Raw genomic sequence first — 25940 nt, forward strand, 5'->3', positions numbered from 1 at the left:
TAGCTTTCCCATTATTCTTTAAAGTGCACTTGATAAGGCTAAAAGTCCCATTTGCTAAACCATGAAATGTTCTTTCAGGAAACTAAACATCTGTTTATTTTGAAGGCATACTACAGTTATATGCTAATTAGTTTGAACAGGAAGCAAAGATGGAAATGTTCCATGAAAACATAATACTTTTAGCACTTATGTTAAAAACCTATATTATGTACATTGTAGACAACCTTGGGTATTGTACACTTTTTGGTCTTAAAATCATTGATGATCCTAAATAAAATTTGCACTTTGTTAAAGTCCACCGTTTTTCACAATTAGTAGTAATTTGTCCTTTTGCATCTACTACTATTTGCATTAGTAGTAATTTGTCCATGTGTCCTGGAGCACAACAGAAACTCCTCTTCAAATTGTATTCCCATGAGGCTGCAGTCTGACAGCATTCATATTCCACATGAAAAGGATCTGATGTTAATGAATAACAGAGAACTAGTAGTTTTGGTGCACGCTGACTCAGATCCAGCAGTCGTGGTTCCTCAGTGAAATGGCTTGCTTATAATATGAACAAATTGTAGTCCAAACTTCTGCCCAGGAGTGACTCCCCACTTCCATATTCTTAGAGAGACTTACATAAACACTATGGAAGGAGTTCTAAGTATTTAAGGAGTTCAGTTGCTGTAATTCAGCATCTTACCATACCCTTTTACAGGGTGTGTAGTAGTACCCTGACATGGGTGAGGCCTTAACACCCACATCACCCTTATCAGCGTGAGTGTGTACACAAAATAAATAGAAACTTCCCATGAAGTTGAGACATAAATCCTTAAAGTTCTTAAAGGACTTTTTGTATTAAGACTTTAAAGTAATACTAAAAATAGTGGTTGAAAAAGTCCACCTGAGAACCTTGAAGGCTGTACATATTGCTTCACATTGCAGCTGTTGCAATTTTCATTGTGTCCAGCAGGTTGCGCTTTCTTGCTTTGTCACTGGCTATTGTCTCCAGGTGAGACTCAGGGGCCCAGCCACGATGTCTGTCTGACAAACGAGTTCCTTCCACCCAGCCTGAATAAAAAAAGAAGAAAATCTTTAATGGGATTTTCCACTGAGTTTGTAAAAACGTCCATTAGCAATTCTTGGAATTTGTTGAAATTGTTCCTGAGAACAGACTTAGTTTTTCAGCATTTATCTGCACTATAAAGACACCTGATTAGTACTACAATCATAAACAGTTTGTGGGAAAATATGCACATTAACATTCTTTCATGACTAGGGTATTTCAGTTACCACAGTTTATCAAATTATAAAAATCTGTATGTGTGCATTTAGATTTCAGGTTCAAATAAGGAATACAGAGTCTATCCAGGTGCAGCTGGAACATCCATTCCAAATATTGTTCTTAACCTTGGAAAAGTCACATGAATTTCACATTTGATGACAGAAGAGCCCTCTAGGGCAAGTGACAAAGCGTCTTGATTTAGAGCCAAATCCATCTGCTTCTGAGTTTTACCATACATTTTACAATATATATATTGTCCAATACTGCCACCTTCCAGCAGAGTTTAGTTCCAGTCCTATTTAAACACTCCAGAAGCTAGCTAAACAAGTCTTCAGGATCACAAGAAACTTCCAGCAAGGTGTGTTGGAGCTCTGCAGGAAAGGAGCCCTCCATGACTAGGACTGGACACCCTTGTTCTACAGCAGGGTTCCTCAAATCTGGTCCTGAAGGGCCACTTTCCTGCAGAGTTTAGCTCAAACCTTGATCAAACTCAATTGTAATTTCTAGGGAAGACCTTAATGAGCTTGCCCAGGTGTGTTTGATTAGGGTTGAGCAAGATTTGAGGAACCCTGTTCTACAGTGACCTAGATCAGGGTTCCCAACTCTGGACCTGGAGAACCCTCAAAACTGAACATTTTGTATGTCTCTTTAATCAAACACACCTGATTAAACTCATTAGTGCATTAGTAGACATTCCAAGGATGAGGAACACTGTCCTGGAGGCCCGTCATCACTGTTAAAAGAGACATAAAAAATGTGCGGAGCTCTACAGCACAGGTTTGGAAACCCTTTGATTTAGGCCTGGGGCACACTAGACCAGGGGTGTCCAAACTCTGTCCTGCAGAGTTAAGCTTCAACTTGCCTCAAATGTCTGCCTGGAAGTTTTTTAGTATTCCTAGTAAGACCTTGGTTGGGTAGTTCAGATGTGTTTAATTGGGGTTGGAGCTAAACTCTGCAGGACAGTGGCTCTCCAGGACCGAGTTTGGACGCCCCTGCACTAGACAATTTTCAAATCTTAATTGAATAATAGGAGACCACAGACATGAAAAGAGTTTCAACCAATATTTACGATCTGAGTTTGGGGATGCTCCATCTCAATCGGGAGCAGTTAAATAATCTCAATGACACCACACAATAGACAATTTTTTGGACAAAAACTTCGGATCGTTCGTGGGTGCAAATCAGGCTTAAAATTGGCCTTAAAATATTCTAGTGTGTGGCCAGCCTTTGATGACTTAAAGCAGGGGTTTCCTCAAATCTTGCCCTGGAGGACCAGTGCCTTGTAGAGTTTAGCTCCAGCCAAAATTAAACACACCTGCACATGCTTACCAAGGTCTTCAGGCTCCCTAGAAAATCACAGGTGAGTGAGTTTGATCAGGGTTTGAGCTAAACTCGGCAGAAAAATTGCCCTCCAGGACTGGATTTGAGGAACCCTGTATTAAAGCAACAAGCTGTGCAATAATCTGCTATAGAAAAGACCATTCAATTCAACTTGTGAAGCAGGGAAACACATACAAGGCTAATCAACAGAATTAGGTAATCTGACTCTCAAACACAGGTCCAATACAACAATGACACAAAAACTCCAGCTCCTGTTTGGTGAACTGGGACATTTCCTGATACTTCACTCCTTCACTACCTCTATTAGAAGAACTCATCTACAACTCTTCTCACCATTACTCATCTTAAATCATCTGTTTTTGCCAGTCAGCTGAGGTAAGAAGCAGTGACCCTTTGCCAATGCTGTGGGAACTAATGGAATCACTTCAAGCGTTCAGAAACTATTCTCAAGACCAGGGATAGGCAACTGCCAGTGTCCTGCATAACTCTAAAAAATAAAAATCACCTGCCTGTAGCTCTAGTAATTCTGAAGACCTTGATTAGCTTATTCATGTGTGTTTGATTAGGGTTGGAGCTAAACTCTATGGCCCGGTTTCCCAGACAGGGCTTAGACTAAGCCAGGATTAGACCATAGTTCAATTAGGACATTTAAGTAATTTTTATAAACATGCTTAGAAAAAAACATTACTGGTGTGCATCTTGAGACAAAACAAAGGCACTGATATATTTTAAAATCAATCAGTGCAATTTTATTTCAGTTGAAACAACTCAGACTTACATTTTAGTCTAGGACTAGGCTTAAGCCTTGTCTGCGAAACCGGGCCAAAATCCTACAAACTCCTATCCCTGCTTTAGACCAGGGGTGCCCAAGCTCGGTCCTGGTGGGCTGGTGTCCTGCAGAGTTTAGCTCCAAGTTGTCTCAATACACCTGCCGTAAAGTCTCTAGTATGCCTAGTAAGGTTGATTAGCTGTTTCAGATGTGTTTAATTGGGGTTGGAGCTAAACTCTGTAGTGACAGTGGCCCTCCAGGACCGAGTTTTGGCACCCCTGGTCTAGACTGCAATCTTGAGGACTTTAGTAGATGTTCTAAGTATAACTAAGGCAAAAAAAAAGTTGCTTTTAGGCTACGTTTACATTAATCCGGATACATTTGTACAGCAACTGTGAGTAAATTTTCCGTCATCATTTTAGGACTGTAATTTGAAGAGTGTACAAGGTAAATCTCTTTAGCAGCAGTGTGTTAATAGCACCGGCACAATTACTGGTGTGAACATAGATATCTATTGGTACAATATGTGTCACATGACTATAAATATGCGTCATCGTTTTCAAAAGCCTCCGTTTTCACAGTCCACACTACAACGTCAAAACGGCGTTTTCAAATTTATCCACTTTGGCTGGAGTTTTTAGAAATAATCGTTTTCTGTGATAAAAACGAGGTTTTCGTGTAAATGAGAGGCCAAACCGCAGGGAAATATCTGCGTCTTCCCTTTGTGTAAACGGGGCCTTAATTTGAGGACTGCAGGAGTACTCGCTGGTCTGACTGAACCCACTGGAGTTTGCTTACCATATACACGGGTATGGATAATGTCATGATTTACATATATCACTTGAAAAAACCTAGAAAGTTGTAGGAGGTTCTTGAATTCTAGACTACCAACAGGTTGCAATGTGTTAGAGATGGTGGTAATAAAACTTAAGGAAGCATTATATCTCCCTATTTATGACATTGCAGATTACCAGTACTACGCCGTCTTGATCTACTTGCACAAGTTCTCCAAGAGCTCTTTCATTGAATGTTGCATTAACAATGGAGATGAGTCTCATAAACTGGGCGTTAACACAACAAAACTTGTTGGTTATTTCTATTCTACCACATATGCCTATGATCTTAAGACCAAGTGAATGTGGGCTTGGTGCAGTCATGCAAGTTCTTAAACTAGTCAAACAATAAATGCACTATACAAAAAGGCCAACATAGGCTCTACTTTATGGTTTTCTTTTTAGGCTAGGACAGGGGTGCCCAATCCTGTTCCTGAAGATCTACCTTCTTGCAACATTCAGCTCAAACCCTGATCAAACAAGAACTTGCTAATTAAGATCTTCAGGAGAACTTGATAATTACAGACAGGTGTGCTGGATCAGATCTCCAGGAACAGGATTTCGCACCCTTGGGCAAGGGTGACTCCTACCTTGTGAACCAACCTTGGCTTTCCTGGAAGCACTGGCAGAGTTCTTAGCACTGTTCTACCACAACTTTGTGGTTAAAGGATTAGTTCACTCCAGAATTAAAATTTCCTGATGATTTCCTCATCCCCATGTAATGCAAAATGTTAATGTCTTTTGAATGTCAGTTGAAAATTAAGTTTTTGAGGAAAACAATCCAGAATTTTTCTTCAGATAGTATACTTCAATGGGGATCAGTGGGTTCAAATTACAGTTTCAACGCAGCTTCAAAGGGCTCTACACATTCCCAGCTGAGAAATAAGGTTCTTATCTAGTGAAACGATTGGTCACTTTGAAACTGCAATTTGGACCTTCAACCCGTTGATCCCCAATGAAGTCCACTATATGGAGAGAAATGCTGGAATATTTCCTCAAAAACCTTAGTTCATTTTCAACTGAAGAAAGAAAGACATGAACATTGACCCTTAAGCAAAAAATATAACCATAGGTTACTCCCAAAGGCAGAGGTCTCAAACTCAATTCCTGGAGGGCCGCAGTTCTGCAGAGTTTAGCTCCAACCAGCTCCAACTCACACCTGCTTGGAGTTTCTAGTAATCCTGAAGATCTTGATTAGCTGGATCAGGTGTGTTTGATTAGGGTTGGAGCAAAAATGTGCAGAGCTGTGGCCCTCCAGGAATTGAGTTTGAGACCAGTGCCCAAAGGACTAGTATGATAACTCTACAGTGATTTAAGAGGTAGTTCAATCATGACATTGTGCATGTGGTAGTTTTCTGTTGTAGAAACCAAACTGAAGTTGCCTCAGGTATGCCAATAGCAATAAATAAATTCTAGTAATAAATTCTAAAATAAATTCTAATAAATAAATTCATGAATAAGGATCTTTTCTTGTGTTTATGTGATTGGTTTTAACTCACCATCACTACTCTGCTGGTGAACTAACAAGACATCAGCTTTCTCCAAACTTAGCTCATCTGGTTGCTGGGCGACATATGCTCTGATGCACTGCATTTGTGAAAAATCTACAATGGAAAAAGAGAAAATTTTTAATTATTACCATTAGAATATTAACTGACACAAACATTTCTTTTAAAGCAGGAAGTGCACATACCCTGAACCGCACCAAAGTCAATCTCAGGATAAGGACGTGAGAGTGCAGATATCCAGCGCAATTTATTGGCTCTGAGGGATGATGGAAAAATGAGCGATGGGCACAGATTCATTTAACACAACATTGCCTGACCAAACTTAATTTTGGTCAGGGGTGTCCAAACTTGGTCCAGGAGGGCTGCTGTCCTACAGAGTTAAACTCCAACCCCAATTAAACACCTGGGGTGCATTTCCTAAAAGCATCTTTGGTAAACAATGGTCGTTAGTTCCAACTCTACTGGTAATGACGGAACTTGCTTTCGGAAAACGCACTACTGAACAAGCTATTTAAGGTCTTACTAGGCTTACTCTGAATTTCCAGGCAGGTGTGTTGGGGCAAGTTGGAGCTAAACTCTGCAGGACAGTGGACCTCCAGAACTGAGTTTAGATCCCCCTGGCAAATGGGAAAGCACTACATTCGAGTTGTCCAATCCTGCTCGGCGAGGGCCAATTTCCTGCAGAGACACACCTGCCTGGAAGTATCTACAACAGCACCACGTAAAAAAAAAAAAAACTACGATTACGAAATTAAAGTCGAAATATTTCAGCAATAAAGTCGTAATATTATGAGAATTAACTCAAAATATTTAATCAATAAAGTCGAAATTATGAGAAAAAAAGTTCAAATATATGGCAATAAATAAAATTTTACGAAAATGAAGTCAAAATATTTTGAGAATAAAGTCAAAATTACACAAATTCGTAGCAAATATGAGATTAAAGTAATATTTTGAAAAGTATATTCTAGCCTATTGCGCATGAGAGCACAGGCAGATATTCACAGCTTTCAAAATCTGTCAGTTTTATAGTGAAATAAAAACAATAGGTTGAATTACAATAATGTTTTTTTTGTGCTCTTTAATGTGGAGTGACAGATCGCTGTATTCGCCTTAGCTTAAGTGGCTTGTGAATCAGTCATCTTTCCAATTACAATGAGACAGTTGTTTTAGTAAATTATACTCCATAAAGGCAAAGCAAAAAATAGGTTTTTAACATTTGTGCAAATTTATTAAAAATAAAAAACTGAAAAGATCCCGTTGCATAAGTATTCAAACCCTTTTCTGGGACACTCGAAATTTAGCTCAGGAGCACATTCATATTGCTTCTAGATGTTACTACACTTCGAGTGGAGTTAAACTGTGGCAAATTCATTTGAATGAGTATGATTTAGAAAGGCACACACCTTTCAGAAAAGGTCTAACAGCTGAAAATGCATATCAGAGCAAAAACCAAGTCCTGAGGTCAAGATTACTGCCTGTAGAGCTCAGTCACAGACTTGCATTAAAGGAACACTCCACTTTTTTTGGAAATAGGCTCATTCTCCAACTCCCCCCGAGTTAATAAGCTGAGATTTACCGTTTTGAAATCCATTCAGCCTTTCTCCTGTTCTGGCGATATCACTTTTAGCATAGCTTAGCATAGATCATTGAATCCTATTAGACCAATAGCATTGCGTTCAAAAATGACCAACGAGTTTCGATATTTGTCCTATTTAAAACTTGACTCTTCTGCAGTTATATCGTGTACTAAGACCGGCGGAAAATGTAAAGATGCGATTTTCTAGGCCGATAATATTAGGAACTACACTCCCATTCCGGCGTAACAGTCAAGGAAGTTTGCTGCTGTAATATGGACGCAGAAGGCGCAGTAATATCAGCGCCTGAAATTAGTTCCCAGCTAGGTAACTTCCAATGAGGAACGCTCACTGTGCATGCAGTTGGTCACGTTGTGCTGCGGGATATTACTGCGCCTGCTGCGTCCATATTACAGCAGCAAACTTCCTTGACTATTACACCGGAATGGGAGTGTAGTTCCCAATCTTATCGGCCTAGAAAATCACATATTTACATTTTCCGCTGGTCTTAGTACATGATATAACTGCAGAAGAGTCAAGTTTTAAATAGGACAAATATCGAAACTCATTGGTCATTTTTGAACGCGATGCTATTGGTCTAATAGGATTCAATGATCTATGCTAAGCTATGCTAAAAGTGATATCGCCAGAACAGGAGAACGGCTGAATGGATTTCAAAAAGGTAAAACTCCGCTTATTAACTCGGGGGGAGTTGGAGAATGAGCCTATTTCCAAAAAAAGTGGAGTGTTCCTTTAAGGCAATAATCTAAGGAAGAGTTCAGAAAAAATCTGCTGCATTGAAGGTTCACAGAAGCATTATCGATAATGGAAGACGACTGGAACAACTAGGACTCCAGAAAATGTCTGCCAGCCCCCATCCAAGCTGACAGAGCTTAAGAGGTGAAAAGGTGAGGCAAAGAAAGGCAGATAATTGCCAAATGCAGATGTGCAAAGCTTGTCACATCATACCCAAAAAGACTTGAGGCTGTAAAGTTGCTTCAACTATGTACTGAGTTAAGGGTATGAATACTTATGCAATGTACTTATTTCAGTGTTTTATTTTTAATACATTTGTAAAATTTGCAAATCTGTTTTATATATATATATATATATATATATATATATATATATTAGTGGTGGGCCGTTATCGGCGTTAACGTGCTGCGTTAACGTGAAACTCTTATCGCGCGATAAAAAAAATATCGCCGTTAATCTATTCTCAAATTTGGGTTGGGAGCTGGGTCTAAACTACGCAAGCTATGATGACTTTCACCTTGATAGTTTAACGCGGATGTATACCGAAGACTATAGAATAGGGTCGCGCGTTTATGTCTCCTCCGCCAAAACACAGACGGGATCGCGTCGTCCTCCATTCATAAAAACCGAATCTACTATAGCGAAATGCCACGTAAATTCGTCGTTTCTTGGATTCATAAATCAAATGTTGGTCAGTCACTTAATTCAAATCGCGATATGGACTAGTGTATGTGAAAACTGAAATGCAAAAAGACCGTTTTAATATGAATCCGATATGTTCCGTTTGCCTAGCTGTACTATGTATGCATTGCGGAGACGCGCTTTTACTACACGCATACTGAAACACACGTGACGCTCCCGGTAATTTTTGGCATTTTCATCTCACATGAACAAATAAACTCAATCTCCCAAACTGCTGTGAGTGTCACTTTTACCGTTTCATTTGAGAAAACTAGCATCATATCATACTGTATGACACAGAAACTTCACGGCAACCTGTCAAAATAAAAGTACGGTGTAACATGTGATGGGCTGGGTAGGTGTTGACGTTAAAAAAACACAAAATTATTTCATTGTTAGTTAGTTAGTTAGTAAACACAAGTACATCTAATTGAACATAATTTATTTTCATCAACAAATTATCATAGAACAGCTTTATGAGCTGTATGATCCATTCTCAAAGACTTTAAGTCATTATTTGGGTAGCACACATATTCTGAATGCCTTCAGCAGAATTCAAATTAGCCATTTTAATCTAGATTAATCTAGATTAATTCCAAGATTTAATCTAGATTAATCTAGATTAAAAAAATTAATCTATGCCCACCCCTAATATATATATATATATATATATATATATATATATATATATATATTTATTACGTGACACTAAAATGCCATACTCAAGAGCTAGTTTATGTGTGTTTAATTAAGGCTAGAGTTAAACTCTTTTGGGAGGTGGCTCTATGAGCAAGACCGGACACCCCTGTCCTACAGGCATGTAAGGCATGCGCACATGGCAGCCATTGCGTGTTTACAAGATAGCAACAGCTTTTGTCTCATTAATAAACATACACAATGACATACTTACTGGGTATCTGTCCGCAAGAGCAGGGCTTTTTGTGGCATGTGCAGGCGGAACAGGTTTTTCTGTAAGGAATGCAGTTTGAACCTGCAGTTCTCAACCCGCAGATCTGACACAGGTGCATGGTCGATAACTGTAAACCTACCCCCTCTGCAAACAAGAAGTTAAGCTTTAATTGCACCATAAAACATTAGATATCATTTACATTAAAATAAACAAGAAAAACCTGGAAGTTTATCAAAGAATAACAATGACTATAGAAGTGAAGAAAGCCAAACATACTCTTTTCGCAAAGAGACCAGGAGATAGTCATTGAAAAGGTGCATATAAACGTTTCTCTCTTCTTCCCTGTCTTTCAGAGAAAAGTCTATATGTTCGGTCACATGTCCCTCTCGTACCAGTCTGCGGGACTGACTGATCAATGGAAGAGTCTACGAGACACAAAATAAGTCAATATACATCTTAAATATTACTCAGATTAGGTTCCCAAACATGTATCATGCTCACCCTGCACTCAAAGTCAACTTTGGCATTGAGGGTCACAAGTGACTCGATGTTCTTCATTTGAGAGATACTTTCATTACTCTCCTGGATCATCTGTTAAGAAGCAAGGAAACATGGGAGGGACAGTGGTGAGAGAGAAAACTGATATGAAATTCCAATGCAGAGATGTGGGTGACATAACAACATTGTTCTAAGTGCATAAAGAAAAGTCTTACCTTCTCAAGTAGTTTCATGGCCTTAATAGCTTGTGCTTCATCCTTGGTTTTTGGAGCGGTTCTCTTTACAATATTCTACCAACAAAGATGACAAAAGAGAGCATTTTAAAAGCAGCATGCCATATTCTTTGTAACAGGATAACATCTAATATCATGTTAACATAATATTGACCCAGAAGGCTCCTAGCAAAGTTAGAGAATGCGTCATTAACAAATGTGAGAGGCAAAATGAAACAGGATTGAGGTAGACGGTACCTGCACAAGCAGTTTGAGGCGTGTGATTCTTTGAAAAGGCAGAATGAGGAAAGACCGCAGAGGCAGTCGTTGACACACTGGGTTACGCTCTAACTTTTCCACAACTCTGCGGAATTCCTGACTCTCATCCCTATGAGAGATGGTGGAATGAAACAAAGATATCATATGGACAAAAATATAAAATAGCAATAGCTCACTTTCTAGTTAACATAGGTGCGAACAAATACTCACATTAATCTTTGATAAGTCTTGTCCTGATACGATTGGTTGGTAAGGTATGGCACATACACATTTCGGAATCGTGGACAGTGTTTGATAATTATATCACAGGCGGTAAAGCGCATTATGTCCTTCTCCACTGCTTCTTCCAGCTGAGACAGGAAGCTAAATGAAAAGAAGTGAATATTATTGAGAATTCAGTCATTCAGTGCCACGTTAAAAAAATTGAAGACAAAGAGATTAAAGTTGTAATATTTCAAGAATAAAGTTGAAATATTACGAGAATAAAGCTGAAATATTTCAACAAAAAGGTCAAAATTATAAGAATGAAGTCAAAATATTTTGTATTTTACTGTATTTGTTGAAACGTTTTGACTTTATTCTTAGAATTTCGACTTTATTCACCAAACATTTTAACTTTTTCCGCGTAATTTCGACTTTATTCTCGTAATTTTTACTTTATTCTTTCAATTTCGACTTCATTCTCAAAACATTTTACCTTTATTTCCATCATTTCAACTTTGTTCTCGAAACATTTTGACTTTGTTTTCATAGTTTTGACTTTATTGTTAAAACGTTTCAACTTTATTCTTGTAATTTCGACTTTATTCTGGAAAAATTTGACATTTTCATCATTTCGACTTTATTCTTGAAACAGCAGGGCGTACGAAACCTGTAAGACCTTTGTTCATCTTCGGAACACAAACCAAAATATTTCTGATGAAATCCAAAAGGTTTCTGACGCTGTTACCATGTTGAAGGGCAAGAAAGGTAGTAAGGATATTTTTATAATAGTCCATGTGACGTCAGTGGTTCAACCTTAATTTTATAAAGCTATTAGAATACTTTTTGTGCGCAAAGAAAACAAAAGTAACAACTTTATACAACAATTTCTTCTTTTCTGTGTCAGTCAACCAAGACTCTTGTGAACGCATGGCAAAGACTGGCGAAGAAATTGTTGAATAAAGTCAATATAAGTCGGCAGCCATATCACCCTGTAGCCCAAGACTGATAGCCCACTGAAGCTAAGCAGTGTTGAGCCTGGTCAGTACCTGGATGGGAGACCTCCTGGGAAAACTAGGTTGCTGCTGGAAGAGGTGCTAGTGAGGCCAGCAGGGGGTGCTCACCCTGTGGTCTGTGTGGGTCCTAGCACCCCAGTATAGTGACGGGGACACTATACTGCCAAAAAGCACCGTCCTTTGGATGAGACGTTAAACCGAGGTCCTGACTCTCTGTGGTCATTAAAAATCCCAGGATGTCTTTCGAAAAGAGTAGAGGTGTGACCTCGGCATCCTGGCCAAATTTGCCCATTGGCCTCTGACCATCATGGCCTCTGAATCATCCCCATATTCTGATTGGCTTCATCACTCTGTCTCCTCTCCACCAGTAAGCTGGTGTGTGGTGGGCGTTCTGGCGCACTATGGCTGCCGTCGCATCATCCAGGTGGATGCTGCACACTGGTGGTGGATGAGGAGATACCCCTGACACTGTAAAGCGCTTTGAGTGTCTAGAAAAGCGCTATATAAATGTAACAAATTATTAATTATTATTATTAATATTTTTGTTTTCTTTGCACACAAAAACAATTTTCATACTTTTATAAAATTACGGTTTTACCACTAAGGTCACATGGATAATTTGATCAATGTCCTTACTACCTTTCTGGGCCTTGAACGTGTCAGTTGCATTGCTGTCTATGCAGGGTCAGAATGTTTGAGTATTTTATCAAAAATCTCTTAATTTGTGCTACGAAGATAGATGAAGGTCTTACGAGAATTTTCATTTTTGGGTGAACTATCCCTTTAAAGCTGTCTTATACCCTCATGGTGCCAGCAGCACACATAGTAGATGTAAAGATAAAAACATCAAAATGTCTTTTTCTTCTCTTTCGTTTAATGATATGATTCCAACCTGTGACTGACGGCTCTAACATCATTTAGCCTGGAGAACAGCCAATTTTTGTCTTGTGAAGACAGGATGACGTTGAGTTGTTTCGACATGACAAAGTTCTCCACTACGATATCCAAACTGCGGCAGTATGACGCCTCAGAGGTCACGACCTCAAACCTCACCTGAAAAAGACAGAGACTCTTCATGATCCTTTCATTCCTACTGAAAACAAACATCTAGTTATTGCAAGATAATTAAAACCCGCTTCCATCTCAAAGTTAAAAAATAAAGGTAATTGTGACATTTTTCACAATTACAACCTAAATGGTGACTTAATATGTTGCAGTGTTCCTTTACAGTTGAAATCAAAAGTTTACATACACCTTGCAGAATCTACAAAATGTTAATTATTTTACCAAAGTAAGAGGGATCATACAAAATACATGTTATTTTTTTATTTAGTACTGACCTGAATAAGATATTTCACATAAAAGACATTTACATAGTCCACAAATAATTTATATAATAATAAAAATAATATTGAATTTATAAAAATGATGTGTTCAAAAGTTTACATATTTTATTTTAATTTTAATACTGTTTTGTTACCTGAATGTTTTTTTGTTAAGTGATGGTCATTGTTGATGATTCCCTTGTTTTGTGGACAGTTAAACTGCCTTCTGTTCTTCAAAAAAAAAAAACATTTTTAGGTCCCACAAATTCTTTGGTTTTTCAGCTTTTTTGTGTATTTTAACCCTTTCTAACAATGACTGTATGATTTTGAGATCCACCTTTTCACACTGAGGGACTCATATGCAACTATTACAGAAGGTTCAAATCCTCACTGATGCTTCAAAAGGAATGTATTAAGAGCATTTGAAGATCATTTGAGAATTTGAAGATCAGGATAAATTTAACTTATTTTGTCTTCTGGAAAAAAGTACCAAATGAAAAAGAATGATATTTACGCAAAATAAGAAAAATGTACACATCTTCATTCTGTTCAAAAGTTTACACCCCCAGCTCTATCGTCTTTCCTTCTTAGGCATCAGTGAGCGTTTGAACCTTCAGTAATAGTTGCATATGTGTCTCAGTTGTCCTCAGTGTAAAAACATGGATCTCAAAATCATACAGTCATTATTGGAAAGGGTTCAAATACACAAAAATGCTGAAAAAACAAATAATTTGTAAGACCTAAAGGATTTTTCTGAAGAATAGTAGGCAGTCTAACGGTTCAGGACAAACAAGGGAAAAAATAAATAAAAAACCGCTGTGGATCATTCAGGTAACAAAGTATTAAGAATCAAGTGTATGTAAACTTTTAAATGGGTTAATTTTTATAAATTCAACTATTATTTTCTCTTGTGGACTACATGTAAACGTCTTTGATGTGAAATATCTTATTCGGATAAGTACTAAATAAAAAAAGAACATGCATTTCGTATGATCCCTCTTATTTTGGTAAAATAATTAAAATTTTGCTGATTCTGCAAGTTGTATGTAAACTTTTGACTTCAACTGCATATCTCGAAACAAGACTTTAAATCGTGTATTGAAGACTAATACTGAGGCAACTGAGACTATATTTCTCTCAATTGTCATTTTATATCTCACCCAACTGACTTTTATCTTGAAATGTGACTTTAAATCTTGGATTCATGAATTTCTTTCTCTTAATTGTGACTTACAATTGCAAATATATTTCACAGTTGTGGTTTTATCTCTTGCGATGTGACTTTTCAACCTATTGTTAAACTTTCTTACACAATTACCTTAATGTGCATTGTAAATACAACCGTAATACAATAATGAATGATACGTACTGTACTGTAAATACAGTGGAATGGACACTTAAGCCAAACTTAAAAATGTATACATTTTATTTTACTTGATAACAAAATATCAGTCAAAGTGGATTCAACATACTATTCTGTAAAGTGTTAGACCTTTTCTAACTTCACTTTTCCCATTTTTACAATTACTTCCAGTATGATATATGTTAGTTCCCCTCAAGTTCATTGTTTGTCATTGTGAAATGTTTTGTTAAAGTCAGTTTGAGCTGTTTTTCTTTTTAAGTGTTATTATCTCGTACAATGACATGTATTACATTTTTAAGTTTATGACTTGGATCTCCTTTTGTGTTTAGTAGAGGATACTGATCTAATAATTGTACCTCCTGCAGACGTCTCTCATCCTCAGTAAGTTCCTCCAACTCTGGGCTGCTCCTCACTCCAGGGAGATCCTGCCACAGTGTGGGTGAGACAGCAGAGATGGACAGGCGAGGGGACGGGGGTCTGTTTATGGATTGCTGAGGCACATTTAGACTTTTAAAGGAGTTGGTTTGGGACAGAGTGTGGGGGTGTAGGGGGACTTGTGGAGGGAGAGGTGGGAGAGGTCTGCGGGATAGTTTAGGGGATTGATTTGGAGAGGAAGATGAATTTATTAATAGAGAGTCAGAATGAGACAGCAGGATCTCTCTGTTTTGAACCACCTCGTTGTACTCCTGATACAACTGAGAGTCTGCAAGAAAAAGAGAAAGAGAGATCATCGAAATGGATCTAGAGCTGTCCTTCTCAACTGGACCTAGATTTTACACTGGATACAAGGAACCAAAATGGTTTAGCACACAAAACTAAACAAATGTCCTTCAGATCAAACAATGGCATTAATTTATACTAGCAGGAACTACTTAAGCAACTATAATAAACATTGTGGTTGGCAGAAACTAAGCATGTTTACTCTCACTGCAAGTGATCCCGTATTTAATGTAGGTCATATTTTCTATTACCTTCAAGGTTTGTTCATGGTTTTAGAGGAAATGTGCATGGCATGCAACTTGTCTATGCTGGTATCTGCCTAATTTGGCTAGATTTTTACTAAAAAAAATGACTGAAGTAGTTATAGGAAGTGTTTCTCTTCCCTTTAAAAATGTACTAAGACTATTTATTTTATCTAACTATGCGTAAGTTGTTAAATTGCCCTTAGATTTAGTGTTGATTTTTACTGTTGTCCATGACCCTCATCAGAACACAAAGAAAAACTATGCTACACAACCAGTCAAAAGTTTTTGAACAGTAACATTTTTAATGTGTTTTTTTTTAAAAGAAGTCTTTTTCTGCTCACCAAGTCTGCATTTATTTCATTCAAAGTACAGCAAAAATAGTAAAATTGACATATTTTTGCTATTTAATATAACGGTTTTCTATTTAATATACTTTAAAATGTAATTTATTCCTGTGATCAAAGCTACATTTTCAGAACCATTACTCCAATCTTCAGTGTCACATCCTTCAGAAATCACTCTAATATGCAAAACATTTTTTTATTATTATTATTAGTATCAACATTCAAAACAGTTGAGTACATTTGTTCAGGATTATTTGATGAATAGAAAGATCTAAAGATCAGCATTTGCTTTAAATTGATTAAAAGTGAAGATAAAAACGTTTACAATGTTAGAAAAGATTTATGTTTCAGATAAATGCTGTTCTTCTGAACTTTGTATTCATTAAGGAAACCTGAAAAAAAAAATTACTTAGCTGTTTTTTTTACATAACAATAATAATAAATGTTTCTGAGCAGCAATTTTTTTTTACAATATTACTGCTTTTACTGTCTTTTGAATCAAATAAATGCAGGCTTGGTATTCAAAAAAGTCTTATAAATTTTTTTTTTAAAAATCCGAAATTTTTGACTGGTAGTGTATGTAAATTCAAATAATCATACCTTATTACATTTGGTTAAATGGATTTATATAGTTAGGTACAGCAAAAACAGCAGGAAAAAAGGCTAAGATTAGAAAAATGACAAAAGGTCAGACAGATCAAGTCAGAACGACAAAGAAAGCAAACAAGTACAGCAGGTCAGTGAATCAACTGGGGGAAAAAAAGAAGTACAAGCACGAACATCCACGAAAGCATTTTTAAATACTAAGTGAGCATTCGCAGCTGTTTATCTGCCATTCCGAGTGATGTGCAAGCACAAACCCGTTCTTTGCCTGGAGGACTAGCAAAGTAGCATAGTCAGGAATGACAAAACTTTCTCTGCTCGCATCTGAACTGTAACCACCCATGTATTAAGAACCAAGTATTTTAGCTATGTATTTATAGTCTGTTATAGCCATGTATAAGTCCATGCAAAGATCACCCATGTGTTACAGATGAAGAAAATTCAGTGACTTACTAAAAAATTTAGAATTCCTCTTTCTTGTCCTCCCAAGTTTCCTAAAAGTAAGAGAGAGAACAAATGACAGCTGTAATATAATGGTCCTTTGTAAGACTCCACATAAAGTTATAAACATTATCAAGTCAAACCGAAAAGAAAAGGTTGCTGTTGTCATGCTATTGTTTCAATTTTTAGTTCTTTGAGATATTATACTCCCTTATTAGACATATAACCCCAAAATTCACAACATTCCACCTAAAAATTTATAAATCCAGATATTAGCGAATTTTAAATAGGAATCATAAAGCATAAATTGAGTCGAATACGTCAGTCACTTTAAACTTGTACTGACACCTGCGGCTGCAGCATCAAAGAAGTAGTTTTCACACTTCAGTTACAGAAATTCAATATTCAATTCATTCCTCCAAAAAGATCTACCCACCTGCTCTATGTAAAATAAGAACAGCTTTTATTAAGCTTGATCTGGAGTTGTCATCTCATGTGAGTGTACATGATTTGAAATATTTATCAAAAGTACAGTTTTATATAGGCAAATGTATACATCAAAGAAGCTTTGCATTGATGTATGCTTTGTTAGAATAGGACAATATTTGGCCGAGAAAAAATTTAAAAAAGGTGGGTGCAAAAAAAAAAAAATCAAAATAGAGAGAAAATCGCTTTTAAAGTTGTCTAAATTAAATTCTTAGCAATGCATATTACTAATAAAAAAATAAGTTTCGACATATTTACAGTTGGAAATTTACAAAATGTCTTAATGGAACATGATCTTTAAGTAATATCCTAATGATTTTTGGCATAAAAGAAAAATCAATAATTTTGACCCATACAATGTATTGTTGGCTATTGCTACAAATATACCCATGCTACTTAGGACTGGTTTTGTGGTCCAGGGTCACACATGTGGTAGTGTTTTATACATGCTGTAAAGTCTGGTTTTCCTACCTTAGATCCATTTCACTCCAGGTAAAACATAATGCATCCTCTTCACCATCTGTACAAACCAAAACAGAGAAATCAGCAAACATCACACTGTTGTTTTTTTTAGCACCTTATGCTTCCCTTAACCAAGATAAGATCAGAATTTAAGCAACCTAAATCTAGTAACACATCATCTCAAGCAAAACAGATGGGGATGATTCTACATAGCCGCACACAAGCTGTACACATGGGAACTGCCTCAAGGTTTCCAGCGAATAAGTGAAAAGATAAACTAGACTGTAAAACCTCTGGTATGGAGCAACTCAGTAGCTCTCAAAAAAATGTGGCAATACATAAAAAACAACCCTAATGCAATAAAAAATATAGAGGAAGTTTAAAAAAAAAACAGAAAAATGTACTGGGGGAGGACTTGTTATGAATGAATATGAATGGTTTAGTTTGTAAAACAAAGGAAATCTGGCAGCCCAAAATTGTGTCTCTTCCAAGAAATGCTGCTGTTTGAGGAGTCTTCAGCGGTCATGACTCCAACCCCCACAAGAATCCTCAGGAGCCCTCTGGAGCTTCCAGGCTATTGAAATGAGACTACCAAAAAAAAAAAAAAAAAGCCGGGGGAATACATTATTAGTTACTCCTGCGGTATGAGAACCTAAAGTCTACTGTTTGTGCGGTTTCAGATTTCATTAAAGTGCTGAGAACGGGCCTCTTTACAAAATTACTTTTTGATTCAAATATTTACTTACTGTAGAAAGGTAAATAAACTGATTAAACAATTTGAGGACTGTTCAGAATATAATTTATATTTTTCTGTTGGTGTTAAACCCATCATTGACTAGTTATGTCAGACCTAGTCAATATTAATGAAAACTGCAGCAAAACGATATAAATCACTAGGGTGTTTAATGCTTGTTTCCTTCTTTAAAATGTCTATCTGTTTGAACACCATTCGACACCCAATCATATCAGATTTTATAGAAAAATAGTACTGTATATTATAACCATATAGGTTATAAAGCCTTGCCACTGACCTGGTGAGATAAAGAAATGACTTCTGAAGTAGAGTGAGCAATTGCATATTAATAAACATTATAATGACAAACATCTTTGATGACTGAGGTTATAAATAATGATCTCACAATCCAAAGCGGTAGTTTTTACTGCTTATTACTGTTTAAATGTTAGGAACACTCAATTACGTGACAGGAAAATAAACATTTTAACACCCATATGGACACTTTTTTCTTAAGGGGAAGATGACTCATGGAATTCTGTTACATTCTTGCGTAAACACATTTAGTTTCTCTGCATGAGATTACACCACTGGTGTATTCATTTTGATAAAATAGGCTCAATAGACATCTCAAGACAGATTTACAGTGGAAGCCAAAGTTTACATAAACCTTCATACAAAATGCATGTTATTTTATTATTTAGTACTGACCTGAATAAGATATTTCACAAAAAAGATATTTACATATAGTCCACAAGAGAAAATAATAGTTGAATTTATAAAAAAATTGCCCTGTTCAAAAGTTTACATACAGTTGTTTCCTAATACTGTGTTGTTACTTGAATGATCCACAGCTGTGCTTTTTTTGTTTAGTGATAGTTGTTCATGAGTCCCTTGTTTGTCCTGAACAGTTAAACTGCCCGCTGTTCTTCAGAAAATCCTTTAGGTTCCACGGATTCTTTGGTTTTTCAGCATTTTTGTAAATTTGAACCCTTTCCAACAATGACTGTATGATTTGGAGATCCATCTTTTCACACTGATGACAACTGAGGGACTCATATGCAACTATTACAGAAGGTTCAAACACTCACTGATGCTTCCAGAAATAAAGAACGATGCATTAAGAGAGGGGTGAAAACTTTTGAACGGAATGAGGATGTGTATATTGTTCTAATTTGCCTAAATATATAATTTTCAGAAGCTACAGAAGATACTTACTTACATGTTGACCAGTATACAGTAGTCCAGTATTAAGAATCAAATCTATGTAAACTTTTGAACAGGATAATTTGTATAAATTCAACTATTATTTTCTCCTGTGGACTATGTGTAAACATCTTCATGTGAAATATCGTATTCAGGTCATTTTGTATGATCCCTCTTATTTTGGTAAAATAATTAACATTTTGCAGATTCTGCAAGGTGTATGTAAACTTTTGACTGTACATGGAACTTGGAGTTTCTAGAGGGTCACTGAATTTCCAATTCAGCCTTCTTATGTTAGTCTTCCTCTCACCTGATTTGGTGAATATTCTCGTCCTGCGGTCCCTTCCAACTCCCTCTTCTTCTTCCTCATCCTCTTCCTCTTCTTTGGATTTCTCCACTGTCTTTCGGAACCCTCGCCTCCTGATGCGAGCCTCGTTCCCCAAATCTCGAAAACTACTAGAGCTTAAAACGACTTCTGCTATACTCTCTTTCTTATTAGATACTACCTCTATCTTACTGTCTGCCTCTCCTTCTGAGGAAACCATGTGCTTGTTACAACTAGTATCCTGCCAATCACGGTTCTCATTCAACTCACTCTCCATCCCTCCCTCAGTTACTTCTTCCTCTTTCCTTGACGTGTCCATTTCTCTCTCCCCCTCTGTTTGTGTGTTGGTTTGCGTGTCTACTGTGTGTGTCACACTACCTCTTGTATTTTCTGTGTCCACTGCCTTCGGACCCAGGATCTCTCTCACCACGTTCTTGGCCCATCTAAGGTGAGGAGCAGTAGAGCATCGCTTTCGTTCCTCAGAAGCGTTCCATGTGTCATCTGAATGCTCCACGGTGTCTCCGGTAGATTCTTGTTCTCCTCTTTGTATTGCCTCTTCACTATGAGTCTCTGTAGCCCCATGACCATTATCCTTGCATGGCCCTGAAGTGTCAGAAGGTTCTGGTAGGGTGTCTGGTAGGGTGTCTTGTTCTGATCGCTCACTTGGAGGAATCATTTGGCCTTCCAGTGTTGTTACACCCTCCGTTGCCTGGTCATTATTTTCTGCTTCCTTCCCTTTGTCCTCAATAGGAGATAAACTGAGGTTATCCATGGCTTTTTCAATGTCCTGTTCATTGTGTTCAACCTTTTCAAATGGTTCCTTAACATTTACCGTGCTTATTTCATCTTGGTTGTCTATGTTATGACCTGAATTCTGATTGGCTGCCTCTTCAACAGTAGGATGTACATATGCATTCTCACTGGTTTGTGATGGAAGGGTCTGACCAATCACACAAAAGACTGTTAGGGGTTCTTTTGGAGCCATACAATCTGCTCCCTCATTCACTGTTTGGTTTTCTATTTCTTCATTTGCCCCATTCTCTCTGTCCTGAGTAGCTCCTGAGTGTCCAGAGACAGCTTCAGGAACTCCACCTTCCCAGAATTCTTTGCAGTCTTCAAAATCTTCTTCCTCTCCATCATCCCCTCCACTGGAGACCGTTACAAATCCATCATCCGCTGATGTCATTCTGTTCTTCTCTGCTTCCGATTCTCCCTCACTTCCTTCCTCATTCTCCAAGTAGTCATAGCTATTGTTGCTTCTCTGTTCATCTCTGTCATTCTCTTTTTCCATCTGCCTCTCTGGGTCCATTCCTTCTTCATCATAAGCCATGTCCTCTTCCGTCCTCTTCTCCTCCCTTTCTACATCCACATCCCTCGCGAACTCCCCTGCCCTTTCAAGCTCTCTATACTTATCTTCAAGACTTTTGCTCTTTCTTGCTTTCCTTCTCTCAGGTTCTTCTTCATTCCCAGTCGTCATGCTTTCTTTGTATCTTTGGATGTACCTTTCTCTTGCTCTCTCTCTTTCTGTGTACTCGTCGTTTGAATAAGATTCTTTTCTCTCACTTCGAGGTTCCAGCCACATTTTCCTTATCCTGTTCTCAGGTTTCTTTCTAACTTCTTCCTCAGCAGCAACACTTTCACTTTTCTCTTTTTTTCTCGGTGTACTCCTTACTTCCTGTTCCTCCTCTGTTCTTCCCTTCAGTCTCTCTTTATCAATCTCAGGTGTGTTTTCTCTGTCTCTGTCCTCTCTAATTGCCCTTCTACGTTCATTCTCAAGATGACTTTCTAAAATCATCTCCCCACTATTTTGTCCAGTCTTCTCTGTCTTACTTCTCCCCATCTCTCTGTTCTCTTTCCTCCGCCTCTCCCTCTCTTCAATCTCTCTTTCAGAATACCTATCCCTCTCTCTTATCCTTTCTCGATCTCTATACCTTCCTCTTTCATCTGTGTATAAGTAAGCATCTCTGTCCATTCTTCTGTCTTTGTTTCTATCTCTTGTTTTATCTGTCTCTCTGAGTCGTTCCAAATTGTCCCCTTTTGGATCATGATAACTTGTCTCCCGGTAATCTCTTTCTCTGGGCATTGCTCTTGATCTTTCGGCTTCTCGCTCCCTACGCCTGTCTCTCTCTTTAACTCTGTCTACCCTTCGGTCTGCATCGCTGTCTCCTTCACTCTTGTAGAGTTTTTGTCTAAGTCTAGCATCTTCTTCTCTCTTCCTTTCCTTACCCCTGTCTCCATCACTGTCTCCTTCGCTTTTTGTATCTCTCCTCCTAGATCTCTCCCCCTCTCTCGGTCTCTCAGTCCTCCTTTCCCTATCTGAGAAACTCTCTGTCTCTCTTTCCATAAGTCGAGGATAATATCTGCCGTCTCTGTCTCTTTGTCGATGTCTGTCTCTGTCTCTGTCTGTCTCTCTTTCCCTCATGCCTGAAAGGTCATTGCCCCCTGGATAACTTTCTCTCCTTCTATCTCTTGTTCCTGAGTCAAACTCCTTCTCTCGTTCCCTCTGTCTATCTGGCTCCTCCCTTACGGGCCTTCTCATTTCATTTCTCCTTAACTCCTCCCTGTATCTTGCAATTTCTCTTTCACTCTGCATGTCCAAGTCTCTGTATTTCCTCCTTTCCTTTTCTCTTTCATTTTCATACAGAATGTCCTTCGGTCTTCCCATGTGACGCTCTCTTTCATAGTCTGGAAGTGGCATCCTTCTGTCTTTCACTCTGGGCGGTTTTGACATCCTTGGAAAAGTGTCCCCTTTTCTCCTCTCATCATCTCGGCCTCCATATTCGCCCTGCTCTGACATTGAAGAGCTTCCATTTGCATGTCGATCTCCATTTCTTCGCCTCTCTCTTTCTCTCCTGTCCATCTCCCCATCTCTTCTTCTGGTTGCAGGAAATCTATCCCTAATCCCATCACATGAGTCTGGCTCCATTTCTTTTTCTTTTGTTTTGTCCATCTTTTGGTGTTTCCAAGTCTCTTCTTCAACAGGTCACCTTCGCCAAGTAGCTCAAGGACTTGATTGACAATTTGTCTAGTGCACCTTAAGAGGACTGTATCTGCACAGTGTCTTGGATGGCCCAATTAATATACCTGGTTTCCATGGCATTGATAACCTATAAGGCAAGCCAAAATTCCAAGTCAATCAATCAATCAATCAACCATACACGATTCATATTCCAAAGATAAATAGAGTCAAAGAAATTCTGAGAAGTCTTTAAAACTTTGGAGTATCTTGTTGAAACATGTCAGGTATATATTCCTTGGCAGCTTAAACAGTTGTGATTAACATGGGCTTTCTTTTAAAACAATATCTTAAGTCTAATGACTAACATTAATTCATTTGGCAGATGATTATCTGAAGTGACTTGGATGGATTCAAAGTATACATTTTATCAGATTTGTATTCTCAGACAACTGCAGCCATGACCTTGTGTTTCTTGCACTATATACTCCACCAGATAAGTTATAGCAACACAACAGAAATACAGTTCTTGTCAAACAAGTTACTTTAAATTAGTCTAACATACTGTTAATGTGCATAACACACGTTGCCATTTATATTTTTTATTTATACGGTTTGTATAGCTTGTTCGTTAGTTCATCAAAATAAAAAGTTAAGTAATTTACAAAGAATGCAGTTCAACCAACCACTGCCCTATGCTATTCTTGTATCTTGGTTAGAGGCATTTTAAGTAATTCATGCCTAGAACCGAAGCAGTATTAAGAGGGGTTGAAGGAACAAGTCTTCAACATAGCTGACTCATATCAAGATGTAGTGAATCATATAACGCACAATAAATTAACATTAACAAATTCATTAGAAAATGACTGTGGTTAAATAGCATGAACAGACAAATGTTCTCAGGCATGACAATGCAATATTTGCCTGTGATGAGGACATGTTTGTTTACAAGAACTGTTTGGTTTACTAAGGTTGCAACAAAAAGGAAAGAATGAAAAGTTTTAGGAATAATGCACTCGGGACTCACCTGAGAAGTGTCTTGGAGGACGCTTCTCTGTCTCTCTCCAAGCTTGTCTTTGCTTTCTTGACAAAGTGAAGCTAGCAGGAATTGCACAACTCACAGACATTCCACATATCAGTGTTTGCCCATTGAGAGAACCAACGTTGAGTAAGATAAATGCTCTACTAAAAACACTGATTTAATTATCCGGCCTGCCTCTGTCCTCTGTCCTACTTAATGTGTTCATGTAAGCAAAAATAGTTTTCAACAAAGTTAAAAGATTCTCACACTGTTGCTCTCTCTCTCTCGTCCCCTCCTCCCGCCCTTCTCAAATTCCCAAACAAGTTTGAACAGATTGACACTTATCTTCCTCCCTCCTTCTGTTTCTGTTTTCCTTATACTTTCCCCCTCCAGCTCTGTCTTAAAGTGGAGTCCAAAAGTAACCGTCTGTTCAAGCTCACGCACAGCTTTTCCTCACTTCTCATAAACTCAATAGACCCACAGTGATTGCGCTACAGCTTGTTCCAGTAATTCAGCCTTTCACTCACCTCACCCTCACTGGCACTGCATGCTTCTGTCTCGCAGAAACAGGAAGTGCTCAATCTGCACTGTGATTGGTAGGGTTGAAGATGATGGGTGTGACTGTTTTCTCAGGTAAAGACATGAGAAAGAGTGAGAGCAAAGGGGGAGGTGCGAACAAGTATGAGTGTGTCCATACACAGTAATGTCGTCTGCAGCTTACGTAACAAAAGTTCTTAGAAAAAGCTGTAAAAGACAGTGGGAAGCACATATAAAGCATTTGTGTGTTAGGAAGGATACATTGGAAAACACTGAACATGTATGTTTTTAAACTTAAGAAATCTGCTCCTTGTAGACATTTGAAAGGCTATGCATTTTGAAGCAATTTCCTTGTAATCCAAATGTTTTGATTGACCAATTTTTATTGTCTGCTGTTATAAATAGCCAAGTTTCCTGTCCTAATATTGAACCATCTGAACAAACTTAACTCCAGAGTGTGCTGTTATAGGAACACAAACAAGTATAACATAATAATCTAAACAAAACTGACACAGTCAATGAAATATCCTGGACAAAGGTTAGGAGAAATGGTCAATCATCTACAAGCACGTTCTACTGTATGACAGGCAAAAAGGGACTTGGGAAGACTGCAATAATCTAATCAGATATTTCTAATGCAATTACAAAGATAGAGGATATACTGAGATCCTAAAAGGAGAAAAGAAGTGCCAGCATCATGGCCTTGGTTAGTCAGCTAACTAACCTATCACAAAACCTCACTGCAAGAGAACATATATAAACACATACAACAGCAAAACACATAGTTCACCCAAAAATGTAAATATTGTCATCATATTCACCCTCATGCCGTTCCAAACATATACTTTTGTCGCTTATGCTGAACACAAAAGAAGATATTTTGAAGAATTTCGAAGAACCCAACAGTTGTTGGACCCATTGACTTCCATAGTAGGGAAAGAAATACTATGGAAGACAATAGCTGTGTTTCCATTACCCCTTAAACTGCACAAAATGAAATTGCAAAATGAAAATAAGCCTAATGGAAATGCGTCAATTGGGCAAAAACTCCAATATATCGCAAACAAGTTTTTACGTTCACATGAGGTGGTTTTTCAGGCATTTCGAAAAAGGAATATTTCGCAAAACAGCAATGGAAACGTATTTTTCTGCATTTACGGGTCACATTCGATTAAATATATGCAAAATCCCATAAAAATCCATTGTCATGACTTATCGCGATAGAAAAAAATTATATCGCATAACATCAGTTAATGGAAACGCCGACATTTAGCAATACTTTTTAATCGACATTTAAATATCACCAAAGTTTTGCACAAATC

The 25940-nt window shown here is 37.8% G+C and overlaps 1 protein-coding gene across 2 annotated transcripts; it reads right to left on the minus strand.

Annotated features, from left to right (window-relative positions):
- Nucleotides 1-69: 69 nt before the first annotated feature.
- Nucleotides 70-24608, minus strand: arhgef5 (Rho guanine nucleotide exchange factor (GEF) 5). Of its 2 annotated transcripts, none has more exons than XM_073846620.1 (15): nucleotides 24088-24608; nucleotides 20483-23211; nucleotides 17850-17898; nucleotides 16905-16945; nucleotides 14896-15242; nucleotides 12744-12904; nucleotides 10845-10997; nucleotides 10614-10743; nucleotides 10359-10433; nucleotides 10147-10236; nucleotides 9922-10070; nucleotides 9646-9789; nucleotides 5907-5977; nucleotides 5713-5817; nucleotides 70-1056 (listed from the first exon to the last, which is right to left on the minus strand). In XM_073846620.1, the coding sequence occupies exons 2-15, from the start codon at nucleotides 23052-23054 to the stop codon at nucleotides 920-922; spliced, it is 4224 nt and encodes a 1407-aa protein (XP_073702721.1). In that variant the 5' UTR covers nucleotides 23055-23211; nucleotides 24088-24608; the 3' UTR covers nucleotides 70-919. The 2 variants fall into 2 exon arrangements, with proteins under 2 accessions (XP_073702721.1, XP_073702720.1); XM_073846619.1 differs by having other exon boundaries at nucleotides 20090-23211.
- Nucleotides 24609-25940: the final 1332 nt, after the last annotated feature.

The sequence above is a fragment of the Garra rufa genome, chromosome 9 (genome assembly GCF_049309525.1).
Source record: "Garra rufa chromosome 9, GarRuf1.0, whole genome shotgun sequence".
NCBI classification, from domain to species: domain Eukaryota; kingdom Metazoa; phylum Chordata; class Actinopteri; order Cypriniformes; family Cyprinidae; genus Garra; species Garra rufa.

Bases quoted from the DNA above. Each gene is read 5' to 3' on its own strand.
- arhgef5 (XM_073846619.1), bottom strand. From the start codon at position 23,054: ATGGACAAAACAAAAGAAAAAGAAATGGAGCCAGACTCATGTGATGGG. The intron at 15,243-16,904 runs GTAAGTCACTGA...TTTTTCTTGCAG, and splicing joins GAGGAATTCTAAATTTTTTA to ACTCTCAGTTGTATCAGGAG. The intron at 10,998-12,743 runs GTTGGAATCATA...CTTTTCATTTAG, and splicing joins GTTAGAGCCGTCAGTCACAG to CTTCCTGTCTCAGCTGGAAG.